At 35.2% G+C, this 19079-nt stretch overlaps 1 protein-coding gene across 8 annotated transcripts in view; it reads right to left on the bottom strand.

Moving 5' to 3' along the window:
• The window catches only part of HMBOX1 (homeobox containing 1), a 179770-nt gene that overhangs the window by 50213 nt on the left and 110478 nt on the right, over positions 1 to 19079 (bottom strand). For all 8 annotated transcript variants that reach the window (XM_032855712.1, XM_032855715.1, XM_032855713.1 and 5 more), the window contains exon 5: positions 3696 to 3806. In XM_032855712.1, the coding sequence (XP_032711603.1) occupies positions 3696 to 3806 (111 nt within the window). The remainder of the gene's footprint in view (positions 1 to 3695; positions 3807 to 19079) is intronic.

Genomic DNA, 19079 nt, shown 5'->3' with positions numbered 1-19079 from the left:
ATGATGGTTTAGCCTAACTCTGGTTCCAAGACAAACTGAAATAAAAAATAAGATCAAAAACAAATAATTTTTAATAAATATTTAATAATTTTTTAATGAAACAGCTTCAGAAGAACATTATATCACCCAGAGCTAAAAACTGGATTCTGATAGCAGTATTCTGCAGTTGGCAGTGCTATCAGATCAGTTGCAGGGGCCTAAGAGCTACACCTTAGTCCCCTTCTGCTTTCTGGTGAATTCATTTTCCTGGTATCCTAGTCCCTGCCTGGGATTGGAGCCCAGCCTTGAAATCCCAGGGGAATGGGAATTTAGCCTCACCAACTTGATTAGATTATATGTCAAGGCACTATTCTAAGTGCTAAATCTGAGAGACAAAAAATAATCCCTTCTCTTATGGAGGCTGATTACCTGACACAGTTGGCTAGTTTTTGTCCTTCAAATTCTTCACTGTTCTGCCTTATACATTTTGAACATCTTGGCAATCCCTTTGGTGCTCCCCGCCATGGCAATCAACTGCTGCAAAGTGACCAGATTTATGAAATCCCTAGGTACAGTTTCTTATTTACCTAGCCAACCCTTTGCTATCAGCTGCTCTATTAAGCGGACCAAGTGCCAAGGTTTTGTTACTCACCATCTGATTTGCTTTGCTGTGTGTGAGTCATGGGAGAAGTGATGTCTTTGGAAAGACTGCTTAGAGCTAAGTTTAAAGTGTTGCTTCAAGTATGATTTATCTTAAGATTGTCAAGTAATGGTAGCCACTAACCACATGTGGCCATTGAGGACCTGAAATTTGGTTGATCGGAAATGGTATGTGCTTCAAGTATAAAATACATACTAGATTTTAAAAATCAGTAGAAAATAAAAGAGGAAGGAAGGGAGGGAGGGAAAGAGAGGGGGGAGAACAGGGGTTGCCTGGGGGCTCAGTCGGTTAAGTGTCCAACTCTTGATCTCAGCTCAGGTCTTGATCTTAGGGTTGAGTTCAAGCCCCACATTGGGCTCCACGCTAGGTGTGGAGCCTACTTTAAAAAAAAGAGAAAGAAAGAGGTCTCAATAATTTTTCAAAGTACTGATTAAATGTTGAAGCGTTAATACAGATTTGCTAAATAAAATATATTAAAATTAATTTTAGCTCTCTCTTAATTTTTTAAATGTGGCTATTAGATAATTTTTAAATTATGTGTCATTTGCATTGTATTTCCACTGAATTGTGCTGCTTTAGAACATTTAGCTAATGGTATCAACAAAAGAGTCATTATTTTGAGAGATGTGCTTACATATCTAGCTATCATTAGAAGAATACCTAAAAATGGAAGTTATTTGCAGAAAAACTGCTAGCTAATAAATGCTAAAGGAATGCTAAATAAGATCATCATCATTTTGCAATCTCCAATGGGATAACTCATTTAGGTAAGCATCATCAATGGGTGCTAAGACCACTGACAAAAGGTTGCTGTAGAAGAGGATATCCAGGGGCAAAATGATACCCTACAGATTATTACAAACTGCAAAGACAAGACCTGGTGGTCATTACTTTAACAAATGATCAAACTTAGCATATGATAGTGCTATAACCTGACACTACATGCCTCTTTTGATATATGAGGTAAATGTTACCGACAATGCATGTTGCCCCAATGTTTTACTGTGAAAATTTTCAAACATATATACAGCAACAATTAAAGAATTTTATGATGAAAATCTATACTCAAATCATGCAATATTTTACTCACTTACTTTATCACATTATTTATCCATCTCCTTATCCATTTTATTTTGATGCATTCCAAAGTACATTGGAGACCTCATTACATGCCCTCTCTAAATAATCTATGAAGTGTTCTTGCCAAAAATGGTTAACTTGAATCTACTCTAAACCTAACTTCCAGATTACAGGAAACACAGGGGCTATAGAGGAGAAAGTTAACTGACACTAAGAGGAAACAGAAAAATCCAGAATATGGGACATCTGTAACATTAGATGATTTAAAAAGTATATGTTATTAAAAAAAAAAGTTTGAGTGACTAGATTTAAGAGTTTAAAAAGACATATAACAACAAATTCCAATCTGTCCACCTAAATCAGATACTATTTAATAAAAAAAATTCTTGTAACAATTAAAGAAATATGAATATAAACTAGATGTTAGATGATATTATGGAATTAGTATTAGTTTTCTTAGATGTGGCCATGATCTGTGGTTATGCAGGTGATTTCCCTTTTTTTTCAGGAGATGAATGTTTACATGCATATACATATATACATAGATTTTAAATTTATTCATTTATTTATTTTCTAGAGATAAGGTAAATATAGCAAAATGTTAACAATTATTGTATCTAAGAAGAGAATAAACATGTTCACTGTGCTGGTCTTTCAACCCTTCTATACATCTGAAACACTTCAAAACAGAAACTGGGGGGCAGGACAGATTAAAAAAAAAAAACTTGTTGTAGAGAGGCTGATATGGTCTTTTCTGTTTTGTTCTGCCTGGGCCTTTCAGATTAGGAATGTGATCTTTAAAAAAAAAAAAATCTTACCCCCCGCCCCAACACACACACGTTTCTCTAAAATTATTTTCACTTCAGAGTCAATGCTATATGCAATAGTCCAACTGCTGATTTAATCTAAAATAAGCAAAGGCTTTAATGCTATAGTGTTACAGAAGACAGTTCTCCAATCATAAGGCTAAACTTGAGATCAGGCTCATCGCCACCAGTCTGTGCAATGTATAGATTAAGGACAGGCTGCCACACACCTTCAGACTTTATATACCACTTGTTAAAAGTATCCTACAATAGATCTTGCCTATCTGGCAACTTCAGACATAAAGGTTTTATGATTTCATTTCCTTCAGATTTCCTTGAGATTTCATTCTACTTTCCAACTTACTGCTGCTTCCTAAGTTATCAGAACAGCTTCACCCTAATGTCCAAAGACATGCTCATCACCCAGGTAATTAGAAATAGAAAATCAGGAGCACCTGGGTAGCTCAGTGGGTTAAGCCTCTGCCTTCGGCTCAGGTTGTGATCTCAGGGTCCTTGGATGGAGCCCCACATCAGGCTCTCTGCTCAGCAGGGAGCCTGCTTCCCCCCTTCTCTGCTGCCTCTCTGCCTACTTGTGATCTCTGTCTGTCAAATAAATAAATAAATAATCTTAAAAAAAAAAAAGAAATAGAAAATCATTAGCAGAGGTCACTGGACACAGTATAGCAGTAATTAAATAAAAGTATTGAATTTATATTACTAAAATAACATTTACAAAAAACAAAACAAAAACAAAACAAAATCAAAATACCCCACTCAGATGTGGAATCTTATGTGTGTACATACAGTTGGAAAAAAGAAAACAGCCACTGATAATCACGACCTGTCTTTCAAGCTATCGTTAGAAAGAGCATATAACCTGCCAACAAAGAGGTGCTTTGCAGGAAGGGGGAAAATGACTAGATAGTATTAGACATGAAACTAAAAAATGGTATAATCAGGGCTTAGGTTTTACAGTTAATGCTCTTTGGGTGAGATTGGGCACATTCAAGGTGGTATGGCCATAGACAAGGGTACTCTTTGCAAAAAAAAAGAACAACAATAAAGTATAAAAGCACCTTAGTGAAGATCAGTCAGCACACAGATTTAATAAAGTAATTAATTACATCTGTCCTGTTTCAGATGCAATAAAATAAGGAAATGATATTTACCAGGGTTTGTCTTCTCAAGTTGGTACCATCGGTAAAATGCTCTTTTCTTCTGTTCACTCAGGTCTGACCCCTGCTGCAACAGCCAGTGAGAGATCCGGCTCTGACTGATACCTGTGGAGAAAGAGAAACAGCTATTGCAAGTACTTAAAGTCCAGGGAAGCTGCGAGTTCTGTTGGTTCTAGGTTACTGGGTCCTTTATTCTCTGTGTTAATCTGTAATGAAGCAACTTGAACAAACTCTCTAATATTAGATTTCTTTGTAAAGGCTGACTGCACTGGCTGGAATATACTCAAATGATCCACCAGAGGTCAAAGCATTTTATTAACCAAGACGTGAAAGTGGTCTCTAAAACTAATCCATAAGCCAGGTTCATGTGAGATAAATGAAGAGATTCCTAATTAATAGCTGTAGGTCGGAAGCTGACTACATTTGTACTCTGACCACCACACCCCGCTGCAGCCCAATCCTGGTTGAGAATGTTAGAATATAAGAACTTTTACCAGATACTGAGAAGGAAGAAAAAAAAATCAAGCCAGCAAGTTTTGCTATTCATTATCAACACTGAGAAAAAAGATTTAGGGCCTAAGAAAGGAGAGATTATTGAAAACAGTCTCTTCAATAAGGTTTCCGGCTTATTTGTTAATTCATATAGGCATTTCCAGACTCTTTACTATTACTACATATAACAAAGAATTGGAAGAATTTTAGGTTATGTTGCAATATGACCTCTTAAGAAACCTCAAGAAGTAAAGACATCTTTCTAAGACACAGACTTATTAAAAAAAAAACAAAACTGAACAGAATATAAAGCAGTGGTTTTCAGTTACCTCTAAGAAGTTCTTGACAGCAATTAATTAGAAATGTGGAAAAACCTCCACATGTGAAAGTAAGAAGGCATGACTAAAACTTACTAGTATGAGAATCACATGCTTCTTCTGGTCATTATAGCGATTTCAAAAATGAATAATTCAACATGCAACTCGCAAAAGCAAAGAATAATAGGAAAGATGAAACTGTCTTATACGCCCATAAGTCACTTTCCAAAAGACTATTCAGCTATCACAGAGGGTTAACAGTATCTAAATTCTCCCAAGGAGTTACTTATAGTAACTGGATGGTACTGAATGCCATGTGTGCCAACACCTGTTTAAAGCTTTAATGCACAACAGGAAGAATAGTTATCAGGAAGAAACACACCTCCTAACATGAGAAGAAGCAGGAGGTCTGGTGATCACATTTAACTCATTAGAAGCAAGCCCCCAGAGTTTCATACTTTGAAAACCTATGTTTCAAGAAAATGGGAGGAAACTGGGGAGAGATTTGTTAAAAGAGAGGTTGGGGTTTGAATCATGTTTCTCTGATTGGAAATGCCTTTCACTTTGAAAGGGTAAAAGTCAAACAGTTTTCCAAAACCTAAGTGATTACATTCTCAAGTAATTCACACAGTAGTTTTCCAGTGGACTGAGGATCTATGTGATGCAGGTGCTGGCAGCAAGCACTGTATGCTTGTTCTAAGAGAATACAAATTATTCTGGATAATTAAACTGGCTGTTTAGCAATGCTTTCACCAAAAGTCTAGTTTCAGACATTATACTACTTTGTATATTACCTTTAAACAAGAGTGGAAAAAAAAAAAAAAAAAACCAACCCAACCATTTACCACCATAAAATCAAAATTGGTTTTCATGTCATAAAATGAAACTATTTTATATGGATTCTTCATATTGGTACTACACTATTCATAAAGAGGAAATTCAAGAAAAATCTGTTAAGAAAAAAAAAAAGGATACACAGATATTCTGAAACTTTAGTACTGAATCTTCTGCACAGAGATCACAGAGCCCACTAAATATTGGAGCTGTCCAGGTTCTGGCTGTGCTGTAGTGGAGGAATAGGAAAAAGCCCATCAAAAGGAGATTAAATTATGGACTACTCACATAATAAAATACTGGGCAGACTTTTAAAATGTTCTTAAACAGCCAAAAACCCAAAACTAACACAAAAACAAACCAACCAAACAAAAAGCCATCAATATCAAGCGTTGGCAAGGGCATAGAGTATATGGAACTCACACTTCTGAGAGAAGGGTAAGATGTCAAGGCCACTATGAGAAACAACTGAGCAGTATCTACTAAAGGGAACATATGGATACCGTATGGTCTAGCAATTTCTTTCCTTTATATACAGCACAGAAATCTGTACATACTCAAAAGAAATGTGGGGCAAAAGGCATGTACAACTTGTACACATACAGATCTACAGAAGCATTATTCATAATAATCCCTAATCTGAAACAAGTCAAACACAAATCAACAGAATACATAAAAATCATGATTTATGCATTCTACTAAAGACTACCATACCACTGATATATGGAACCACATTAATAAATCTCACAAGAATAATATAGGCCCCCCAAAAAGACACATACATAAAAAAGCCATACACGATTATATGATTCAATTTATATACAGTTAAAAAAACAGACACAGCTTATCTATATGAGTAGTTACCTATGGATAGGAGGAAGGTTAACTAACTGGGAGGCAGTTGAAGAAATGAAGTGATCAGCATGATTTCTGATTTTTTTTTAAAGATTATATTTATTTGAGAGAGAGGGAGCACACGTGAGTGCATGAGCAGGGGGAAGAGCAGAGGGAGAGGGAAAAGCAGACTCTCCGCTGAGCAGGGAGTCCTGAAGGATGTGGGGCTCCATTCCAGGACCCCAGGATCATGACCTGAGCCAAAGGCAGATGCCCATCCTACTGAGCCACCCAGACGCCCTGGCATCATTACTGATCTTGATCTAGATGAGTGTTATACATGTGTCTGCACTTTGTCATTAAACTTGGGACACTTTTCTCTGTATATATTTCAATTTTTAAAAAAAGTTTCCTGCCAAAGTTTTCAAAATTCTATGCAGTGTGTAAAAAATAAATTGGTATGTGTCAATATGGAAAGATGGCCATGATAGCAATGAAAAAGTATATAGTTTTATGAATATATTTTCACATAATCTACATCCTGTTTTGTATAGTAAGTAACAAAAACTTATACATAGCCAAAGACACACAATAGGAATTTAGAGTGGCTGACTCTTCCTATATTGCATACCTTTATATTATTTTCTTAATCTTCCTACAAATAAGTATTTATTTTTAACCTTTTCCTATAATCACTACATGCTTTATTGGTTGTTTTAAAAACACTGTAATGAAGTTAAACAACAGACATGTGCAAAAAGAAGTTAATGTCTTCTTTCATTAATTCTCCTGAGGTAAGCAATGTTAACTGTTAACATATGTTGTTCCACAATTTTCTCCATGCATAATTATTAATAAAACAAAAGAAAGTAACAAAGAATTCTTCCCCATCCAATCTTTTGTGTGAAGAGGAAATAAAGGAAGTCTTCCCTGTATATTTAATAACAGTTTTCATATAATAAATACAGAAAATGAAATAATAACTTTTTTTCCAGAAGAGGCACTATAAAAACTAAATATGTACAATAATACATTTTGAAAAAAAAATACAGTTTGCAGTGATTTTTCTTAATTAGCAGCTTGCTGATAAGTAAGTTTCCTTTAACACTCATCCTTCTGTGCCTGGTCCAAGCCTTTGGAACTTTAGTTGATCTAGGTGTAAAAAGGCCCTGCTGCTTTTCTTTTCCTCCCTCCCACTGCTGAAAAAAAAAATGTCATTCCCCACATGTTTTAGCTCCTCAAAACCTCTTCTCCACCTTTCACAGGGCAGAAGAAAAGAAAAATTCACATATAATTTTCATAACTCTCTTACACTGAGATACTAAAACTAACACCCCATTAATTTCTTTCCACTAAGAAACTGATTGGTCACATTGAATTCAGAGGATGAAAAATGCCAGTCTCATTCACATTCTTTTCTGAGTTTAGCTTCATCATGCTCCTTCCCGTTCCTCAAATGCCATGCTCCCTCCCACTAGAGGGCTCTCTACCACAACCCAATCTGGTCAAAAACTCTGATGCAACAAATTCCAATGTTTCCTCTTCCTTCCCCTTCCTGGGCAATGCAAATGACCAATCACATCATCTTCATCCTTGAAAAATGTTAGATACAACTATCCAATGCAACTTTTTAGTCAGCTTCATGGACTGTTTGCTAGCTCCTTACATGCTAGTGTCCTCAGGGTTCCACCTCTAAGAATCTTCTCTCCTATACGCTCTTCCTTTGGTCATCACAACTACCAATCATGATTTTAAAATTCTAAATGCCAATGACTTCCAGAGCACCAGACTGTTCTTTCAAACCATCTGCTAGATAGCTTCATGAGATTTTCCCACAGGTCTTCAGTATCGTTAACTTAACTCATATCTTCCTTTAAATCTGCTCTTCTTCCTGTGTCCCCCATCTCAATTCTACCTTCCACTCTACTCTCTCCTCAAATTCTCACATGATTACCATTATCTAACCACTTCTTAAGATTCTCTTTATGTTTTCTCCAACCTTCATTCTTGCGGTTCAGAATCTCAGCCTCGTTTGCCTGGACAATTGAAATAACTGATAAAAGAATAAGCCATCTAAGATCCACAAAGACAAAAACCTCAAGATCAGATCCTTCTTAATTACAAGGTCATTTCACAGTTGAAAACATGAAATGTGATTCTTCAGTCACTTTCTACTTGAGAACTGCAGTTATCTCAGGGCAACCAGAGTTATATCTCCAAATTTAAAACAGATTCTCCATAAAAAGTATTCATAAACGTGGGGATAAAAATCCATCCTCCATCCCAACTTTTCTATTTCTTATCCTAGAGGTTTATTTGGATGTGAATCCTTCTAGATTCTTTCCTGTGCACTTAAGACATAAACATGTACACATATTTACATTTAAGTTTTTTTAAGCACGCATTTGTAGTTATTCGATCTGTAAGCAATATTTCTCACATAAATGGAATTTTCTCATGTAGTAATTTAATGAATCTTCATCATTCTAATGGTTACATGGTATTCCACACCAAAATCCACTTACATATTTACCTATTATTAAACATTTCAGTTGTTGCTAATGGTTTACCATTATAAATGATGATACAATAAATACTCCATGCATATCTTCATGCATATGTACAGATGTTTTAGGATTTCTAAGAATGGAATTGATTCACAGCGTATGAGCAATTAAGTTTATGACAAATACCAGAGTGCCCCCTTAAGAAGGCTGTACCAAATTTTATACTCTGACCAATAGTGATGAGATTATCTCCCTACATTCTCATGATTACTGAATACTATAAAACTTATTTTGAAAGTATTTCTTTTTGTAATACATGCTCATTGTTAAAAAAGAATTATAAGCAATTTAGCAGAAAGAGAAATTAAGAAGATAGCTAATAAAAAAAAACACACATCCAAATTCTTACCGTTTAGAAATAACTACACTTATGATAAGATCATTCCAAGCATATGTAGACATAGGGTAGGCAGAAATAATTACTAAAAGTGAACATATGCATACTGTACACTATACAGACACACTATAGACAGAATTTTGAAATATAAAAACATAAAAATCAGTTTGATTTGAATGCAAGAAAAAAATTTTATAGAGTAAAAATAAACTATTACTCAATTTTAGTAAATGCTTCTATAAGGCAAACAAGGTACCTAAAAGAATGCATTAAAGCAAGGTAAAGGGTTATACAAAAACATTAGGTTGGAAGCATTACCTTCTAACTTGTGGGCAGTATGTAATGGCTCCTGGCTAAAAACGTTGAGGAAATTAGCAGGCTGTGGTGGCCAGGCTCTAAGATGACCCCTAATTATTCTCTGTCTTCCTCCTTTTGTGTAATCCCCTCCAACCCTGCTTGAGAGTTGGTCTGTGCAACCAACAGAATATGGCAGAAATGACAGTCTGTGACTTCTGACACTAGGTCATGAACAACATTAACAGCTTCTGCCTTGCTTTCTCTCTGATAGCTGGTTCTAAGGAAAGCTAGTTGTCATGCTGTGAGACCATTCACCCTGACCTATAGAGGAACTCACGTGGCAAATAATTGAGGCATTCTACCTACAGCTACCCAAGTGAACCATCTAGACCTCTAGTCTTAGGTAAACCTCCCAATGACTGTAACCTCCTGAGACACCCTAAACCAGAATGTCCTAAGTTGCTCTTACATTCCTGACCCACAGAAACTGAGATAATAAAGGTTTAGGTTTCAAGTTGTTAAGATCTGATGTTATTTCTTATGCAGCAATAGATAACTAATACACATATATATACTATACTTTCCCCATCTTTCTCCCTGGCCTATAAACCTAACTCCTGATACTTGGAAGATAAATGCAGAGTCAATGTTTATATTCTGTTCTGGATTCATAATTTCCATAGTTGTTTACTTACAGGTCTAGATTCAAATGGATTCAAGATTTACCACATAGTTTATTTTTTGTTTTTAGCTGAGGCATATTTTATCTACAAAAGTACACTACTCTTAAATATATATTTCAATGGCTTTTGACATATGTATATACATATGACCATTGCTCAAATTAGTATATAGATTATTTTCATGCTCCCTAAAAGGTCCTTCTGTCCCTTTCCAGTTAAGACCCAAATTCTATATTTTCAATTTAATTTTTGGTTGGTAAGATTTCTTCATCAAGAAGTTTTTATCATTACAGGTTTATTGGTGTTGTATCCCCCAGTCCTTGTTTTCTTATGTTCGTCTTCCACGTTTGTTTTTTGAGGACAACTCTACAAGGGAAATAATTTAGGAGGGATTAGCCTTTCCTCCAAAATCTGTTAAAATGGAGTGAGGTCTATGAGAATGGCAGACTAGGACCTCTGAGAAACAAGTCCTCTAAAAAAATAGTAAGAGCAAAAGATGTTCTGCCATAAAAATACTGGCAAAAATTGTCAGAATCCAACTTAACCAAAAGTTTGCAACAATCCAAGAGTGCTTAGTTAAGAAAAAATACTTAATTTTAATGAGATCTCTTGTATGATATTTTAACCAGACCTACATCCATTCCCATTATCACTACTGAAACCAATATTCTTTCAATCACAGTGAAAACAGGAATGGCTTAGTAGCCACTGGATGGAGTAAAACAGGTTTGGAGTTCCCCAAAATACCATTCAAAGAGAACTATCATTATTGGACCTATCTGGCAATTCCCTGGAAACTCCCATTTGTAAAGGCTTGCCCTTATTTGACCCGATTCAGAGCTCACTGGGTGTAAACAGACTTTTCTCTAGGAGGGAAGTACAAAGGGAGGTGGTTTATTGAAAACAATCAGTGACAATCATTTAACATTGCATTAATATTAACTGAGGTAATGATGACAGCTGGGGCAAACAATGAGCTGACCAAAATATTTAAAATGCTGAGGAATGAGATGTCTATGAGTATCTTTGAAAACCTTTGACAGGGGCACCTGGGTGGCTCAGTCGTTAAGCGTCTGCCTTCAGCTCAGGTCGTTATTCCAGCGTCCTGGGATCAAGCCCCATATCGTGCTCCCTGTTCAGTGGGGAGCCTGCTTCTCCCTCTCCAGCTCCCCCGTGCTTGTGCTCCCTCTCTCTATCTCTGTCATAAATAAATAATATCTTGAAAAAAAAAAGAAAGAAAAGCTTTGGTATATTTTTGGGCAATCTAAAAGATTAGGCATACACGTAGTACTGTGTCTATGTACATAATCACAGTAATATGTACACACAGGAAAGAGCTATGAAAGCACTAAGGTCTCACCTATGGCTAACCGGGAGGCACAGTATAAAGAGAATGTGAAGGCAAAGGCGGAATTATGAAGTGTCTATCTGAGCATTAAAGGCATGCAGAGCCCCTCAGCAAAGCTGGGAAACTTATGGGCTTCAGGCATTTAAGAGCTGGGAAACTTATGGGCTTCAGGCATTTAAGATCTCTGAACAACAATTAGCTAACAACTAAGCTAACAAGAAATCACCATACACCACAAAGAATTCTGACTATAGGATTAGTTCAGGAAAGTCACTAAACAAAGAAAGAGCAACAGTATCAGAGACCACAACAAAGCCAAGGGTGGGGAGGAATCTGATTTCCAGATTTCCACATTATATTACTTAAAATGTGCCCAGTTTGAAAAACAAAACAAAATTTATAAACCATACGAAGAAATAAGAAAGAATAACCCATAGTAAAAGAAGCCATCAATAAGTGTCTTTGAAGAAATCCAGATGTTGGACTTAATAGACAAAAATTTAAATCAGCTATTTTAAAGATATTCAAAGAAGAAGAAAAAAAAAAAAAAACATGTCTGGCGGTACCTGGGTGGCTCAGTGGGTTAAAGCCTCTGCCTTCAACTCAGCTCATGAACCTAGCGTCCTGGGATCGAGCCCCACATGGGCTCTCTGCTCAGCAGGGAGCCTGCTTCCCTTCCTCTCTCTCTGCCTGCCTCTCTGCCTACTTGTGATCTCTGTCAAATAAATAAATAAAATCTTTAAAAAAGAAATGTCTGGAGAACTATAGGAAACTGTGAGAAAAATCCCTCATCAAATAGAATATCAATAAAAAGAGAGGAGTCATAAGAAAGAATCAAATAGAAATTCTGGAGTTGAAAAGTATAAAACTTGAAATTAAAAATTCACTAAAGAGGTTCAACACCAGATGTGAACTGACAGAAGAAATATCAGGAAACCTAAAGACAGGTTGACTGAGATGATCTATTACAAGAAACAGAAAAGTGAAGAAAGAATATTTGAAAAAATAATGGCCAAATAGTTCCCGAATTTGATAAGAAAACATTAATCCACAAGTCCAAGAAGCTCAGTAGTATTTAAGTAGGGTAAACTCAGAGAGACCTATACCTAAAAACATATATTGTTGAAAATCAAAGACTAAGATAAAATTTGAAAGCCGCAAGAAAAAAGTGACTCATTATATACAAGGAATACTCAGTAAGATTAATAGCTGATTTCTTATTAGAAATTGTCAGAAGTCAGAAAGCAGTAAGATGAAATATTCAAAGTGCTGGGGGAAGGAAAAAGAATCTCAAACAAAAACTCTATATCTAGCAAAACTATCCTTCCAAAATGAAAGAGACCTTAAGATATTGCCAGGTGAACAAACTGGACAGAATCTGATGTCAGCAGACCTGTCCTACAAGAAAAACTTCTGCTAAGAGAATTCCTTCATCTGAAATGAAAGAACACTAAATAGTAATTCAAATACACATGAAGGATAAAGAGTGCCAGTAAAAGCAATGACATAATTAAACATAAAAAAACAGTATAAATGCATTTTTTGTTTATAACTCCTTTTATCATTTTTAAAAGTGGATAATGCAGTAATTATAAATCTAAGTTGATGGGTACACAATGTATAGCATATAATTTATATGACAATAATGGCACAAAGCAGGGGGAGAGGGAATGAAGCCATAAAGGAGTTAAGTTTTTCTATATTACTGAAATTAAGTTGCTGTTAATCTATTATAGATTGTTAAAAATTAAATCATTCTAGTTATATAATTATAAGTTAATGGTAATTCCTAGGGCAACCACTAAGATAGTAACTAAAAAACATATAGTAAAGGAAATGGCAAAAGACTTAAACTGGAACACTAGAAAATATTTAACACCAAAGAAGGAAGTAATCAAGCAATAAGGGGAACAAAACAGACACGTCATAAAATGCAAATGACAAAATGGAAGACATAAATCCTATCTCATCATAATTATACTAAATTTAAGTGGATTAAACACTCCAATAAGAACTGTAACATTGTCTATAAGAACTGTACATTTTAAATTCAAAGACATGAATAGGTTGAAAGTAGAGGTATGGCCAAGGATATACCATGTAAACATAGCCAAATGAAAGCCTGAGTGGTTATACTAACATCAGACAAAATAGACTTAAAAACAAAATTTGTAATGAGAGACAAAAGGCTATTTTTACAATAAAAAGGCTCATTCATGAGAAAGATAAACTAAACACATAAATATAAACAACAGAGCCCCAAAATATATGAGGCAAAATTGACAGAATTGAAAAGAGAAATAGACAATTCAATAATAACAGCTGGAGACTTCAATATTCCACTTTCAATAACAGGTAAAACAACCAGACAGAAGATCAATAAGGAAATAGAAGATCTGAACATCATAAACCAACTAGACCTAAAAAGACATTCCACTCAACAACAGTAGAATACACATTCTTCTCAAGTGTACATGGAACATTTTCCAGGGCAGATATATGTGTGGCCACAAAACAAGTCTCAATAATTTTTAAATCATACAAAGTGTGCTCTCCAAACATAATAGAATGAATTATAAATCAAAAGAAAAAAAAAACTAAAAACTCACAAATATGTGGAAATTAACAGTCCTAACCAATCAGTCAGAGACAAAATCATGAGGGATATCAGAAAACATTTTGAGATGATTAAAACACACACACACACACACACACACACACACACACACACACACACAAAACCTACCAAAACATATGAGATGAAGTTAAAGAAGTGCTCAGAGAGAAATTTATTGTTGGGATGCGGGGTGGCTCAGTGGGTTAAAGCCTCTGCCTTCGGCTCAGGTCATGATCCCAGGGTCCTGGGATCAAGCCCTGCATAGGGCTCGCTGATCAATGGGGAGTCTGCTTCCTCCTCTCTCTCTTTTTCTCTGCCTGCCTCTCCATCTACTTGTGATCTCTGCCTGCCAAATAAATAAATAAAATCTTAAAAAAAAATTTATTGTTGTAAATGTCCCTACTAAAAAAAGAAAAAATACCTCAAATCAATACTCTGGACTTGTACCTTAAAAAAAACTGGAAAAAGAGTAACTAAATTCAAGGCAAGCAGAAGAAAGGAATCGAAATCATATAGAGGAGATATAAATGAAGCACAAAACAGAAACATAATAAAGAAAATCAACAAAATAATAAGTTGTTTGAAATAGGTCAACAAAATTGAGAAACTTTTAGGAATACTGACAAGGAAAATGAGAGAAGACTCAAAACTAAAATTAGGAATGAAAGAGAGGACATTCCTACTGACCTTTAAGAAATAAAAAGGGAATTCTATGAACAACTATATGCCAACAAATAATGCATAATCAAGATGAAACGGACAAATTCCTAAAATAACCTGTGGAACCCAATTTAAGAAGAAACAGAAAATCTGAATAGACTTCCAGCAAGTAAAGATATTGAATTGGTCAAAACTTCCCCCACAAAGTCAGATGGCTACACTGGTAAATTCTATCAAGTATTTCAAAAAGAATTCTCACACACACACACACACTGACCCCTCACAAACTTAAGTAGAGAAGGAGAAAACACTTCTCAATTCATTCCATAAGGACAAAACCAAACTAAGATACTGCAAGAAAACTATAGATCAATATCCCTTACGAGTACAGATGTAAATATCCAATAAAATACTAGCAAATTGATTCCAACAACATATAAAAAGGACTTTATATCAAGACCAAGTGGGATTTATCTCAGGAATGCTAGGTTTATTGAATACATGAAAATCTAATCAATGTAATATACCATATTAGTAAATCACAAAATCCATGGGATTATTTTAAGACACAGAAAAAGAATTTCACAAAATCCAATATCCTATTGTGATACAGAACACTGAACGAACTAGTAATAGGAGCAAATTTTCATACCCTGATAGGGGACATCTATGAAAAATCCACAATTGATATCATATTTAATGGTTAAAGACTGAGTAGCTTTGCCACTAAGATCAGGAACAACATTGGAGATGTTGCTCTCACTATTTAAAAAGCATTCAGATTACATTGGGGAGGGTATATGCTACGGTGAGTGCTGTGAAGTGTGGAAGCCTGACGATTCACAGACCTGTACCCATGGGGCTAATAACACATGTTAGTTAAAAAATTAAAAAAAAAAACTATTTAAAAAAAAGTATTCAGATTAGAGAGGAAGAAGTAAAACAACCTGTTTGCAGATGACATGACCTTGTCTATTAAAATATTTGAAGGAATCCATGTGAGCGTTCATGCTCACACACACACAAACACTGACATTAGAACTAATAAACGTGTTCACTAAGGTTGCAGAATACAAAATCAACATTCAAAATTAAATTTTATGTTTATCCACTAGCAATGAATAAAAAAAAGTTTCAAAAAAGTAATTCCATTTACAATAGCATCATAAAGAATAAAATATTTAGGAAATGCAAAGCCTGTAAAACAAATACTACAAAAAACTGTTGAAAAAAATTTAAGAATACCTAAATAAATGGAAAGACATCTCATATTCATGATGGGACAACTTAATATCATTAAAATGACAACACTCCCCAAATTGATCTACAGATTCGATGTAATTCTTACTAAAATTCCAGCTGGCCTTTTTGCAGAAATTAATAAACTGATTTTAAAATTCCAATGGAAATGTAAGGGACCCAGAAGAGCCAATACATTCTTAAAAACAACAAAAAAGAACAAAGTTGAAGGATTCACAGTTCCGAATTTCGAAACTTACTGTCAAATTATAAAATCAAGACTATATGGTACTGGCATTAAGATAGACATACAGATCAATGGAATCTGTATGGAATAGAACTGAGAGTCAAGAAATAAACTGAGAGTCAAGAAATAGAATTCATTTATGCCAACTGATTTTTGACAATGTTGACAAGAAAATTTAGTAGGGAAAGAATTAGTCTTTTCAACAAACAGTACTAGAACAACTAGATATCCAAGTGCCCCCCCCCAAAGGATATTGGACTTCTCCCTTACATCATATACAAAAATTAACTCAAAATGGATCAGAGACCTAAATATAAGAAATTATAAGCCTCTCAGAAGAAAACATAGACATAAATATGTGTGACTTTGAGTTGGGCAATGATTTCTTAGCTATGACACCAAAAGCAAAGAAAACACAAAATGGATTTTAACAAAATTAAAATCTTGTGTGCTTCAAAGGGCACCAATAAGAATATGAAAATCAATGCAAACCCTACATCTGACAAGGCACTTTTATCTAGAATACATAAAGAACTCTTACACAATTCAATATTAAAAAATAAAAACTCAATTTAAAAATGGACAAAGGACTAGACCTTACTCCAAAAAAATATACAAATGTCCAAAAAGCACATGAAAAGATGGTCAACATCATTGGTCATTAAGAAAATACAAATTAAAACTGAGATACCACTTTACAATCACTAGGATGGCGGTAATTAAACAGATGAATAACAACAAGCACTGGTGATAATGTGAAGCTATTGGATCAATCCCTTCTACATTTGTGGGTTTGTAAAATGGAAAACAGTTTGGCTGTTCTTCAAAATGTTAAACAGAATTACCATGTAATCCACAATTCCAGACCTAGGTATATTCCAAGAGAATTTGTCCACACAAAAAACTTGTACATGCATGTTCACAGCAGCATCATACATAATAGCCAAAAAGGTGGAAATAATCCAAATGTTCACCAACTGATGAATAAAGTGCAGTATTATCTAGACAGTGTAAAATCATTCATTTATTAAAAGAAATGAAGTACTAATACATGTCACAATATAGGTAACCTTTTCACAATCTTGAAAACATTACGCTAAGTAAAAGGAAGGCAGACATGAAAGTTCACAGAATGTATGAACCTATTTTATGAAATGACCAGAAATCTGTCTCTAGGTAACTCCACAGAGACAGAAAATAAGTCAGTGCTTGCCAAGACCTGGGGGAATGAAGAACTAGAGAATGACTGCTTATAGGTATGGAGTTTCTATACTGAATTTTATCTAAACAGGAATATTCCCTCTTGTTGCCTCATCCTTTTACAACTGTTGTTGTTGTTGTTCTTCTTCTTCTTCTAAGACTTATTTGTTTGAGAGAGAGAGTGAGTGCAAGTTGCAGGGGGCGGGGGGAGGCGCAGAGGAGCACAGGGAAAGGGAGAGAATTTCAAGCAGACTCCCAGCTGAGTCTGACCCGGGCCTCGAGCTCACAACCTCAAGTTCATGACCTCAGCCAAAACCAAAAGTTGGACACTCAACTGACTGAGCCACCCAGGCACCACTAGAACTATTATTCTTAAACCAAAAACAATGGATCAACCATTCATATCTTAAGTACTTTCAGACAAACTTATCACCTTCTCCAGGATGGAGGAGGCACATCTCAGTGCCCATCATTTTCTTGTTTGACTCAGAATTCTTGTTTGATTTTGTCTGTGTTTTAAGGTTCTAGTTACTGCTTCATCAAAGACAGTTTTTCTTTTATTTTTATTGTTTCTGCTTGGTTAGACAGACAGAAGTGAAGAAAAATTTTATTCTGCTATTTTAAACCAGCAGTATCCCTCAACCTACTAAAGTCTGCTGATCTAACAGGCAAACAAAACAAAACAAAAACTCTGTTAACTTTGCAGTTGATTATTCTTATTTTATTTTCCAAGAGGCTGCAAATTTTTTTGTATGTTTACGGGTCATTTATATTAAATCTGTAAATTACATACTGATAGCCTTTGTAAATTGTTCTATTGATTATTTGTTGTTTTCATAATAACATGTAATCATTCTTTTGATTAGTATTATTGATACTAATCCTTTGCTCTCTATATTGCAAATATCTTTCTGTGTGAATCTTGTTACAGTGTCTTTTATTGGACATATTTAAAAAATTTTACACAGTTAAATCCACCTAACTTTATCTTCTGGATTTTATGTATTACATAAGAAAAGCTTTCCTAAAGACATTTATCATATGATCTCTCTGATATGAGGAATTTGGAAGGCAGGGTGGGGGGTTTGGGGGATAGGGAAGGTAAAAATGAAACAAGATGGGATCGGGAGGGAGACAAACCCTAAGAGACTCTTAATCTCACAAAACAAACTGAGGGTTGCTGGGGGTTGGACAGGGGCAGGAATAGGGTGGCTGGGTTATGGACATTGGGGAGAGTTCGTGCTATGGTGAGTGCTGTGAAATGTTTAAGCCTGATGATTCACAGACCTGTACCCCTGGGGCAAATAATATATTATATGTTAATTTTTTTGTAAAGTTTTCCTACCTTAAAATAACAAAAGTATTCAGTATTTTCTTCTAACAGTAATGTAACAGTACCCTTTATCCGGCATTAAAAAGTATATATATCTTGGGATGCCTAGGTGGCTCAGTTGGTTAAACATCTGCCTTTGGCTCCAGTCATGATCCCAGGTTCCTACGATGGAGTCCCACTTTGGCTCCCTGCTCATCCAGGCGTCTGCTTCTCCCTCTCTCTCCCTCAAATAAATAAAATCTTAAAAAAATAAAATAAAATAAAATAAAATAAAATAAAAAGCAAATATATCTAGGAGGGCCTGGATGGTTCAGTTCGTTGCACAGCAATGCTTGATTTCAGCCCAGGTCATAATCTCAGGGTCATAAGATCA

This window comes from Lontra canadensis, unplaced genomic scaffold (assembly GCF_010015895.1).
Source record: "Lontra canadensis isolate GAN:19392208 unplaced genomic scaffold, GSC_riverotter_1.0 scaffold10, whole genome shotgun sequence".
NCBI classification, from domain to species: domain Eukaryota; kingdom Metazoa; phylum Chordata; class Mammalia; order Carnivora; family Mustelidae; genus Lontra; species Lontra canadensis.
Note: the sequence above shows the minus strand (reverse complement) of the source record. Positions and strands in the feature narration are given on the sequence as shown.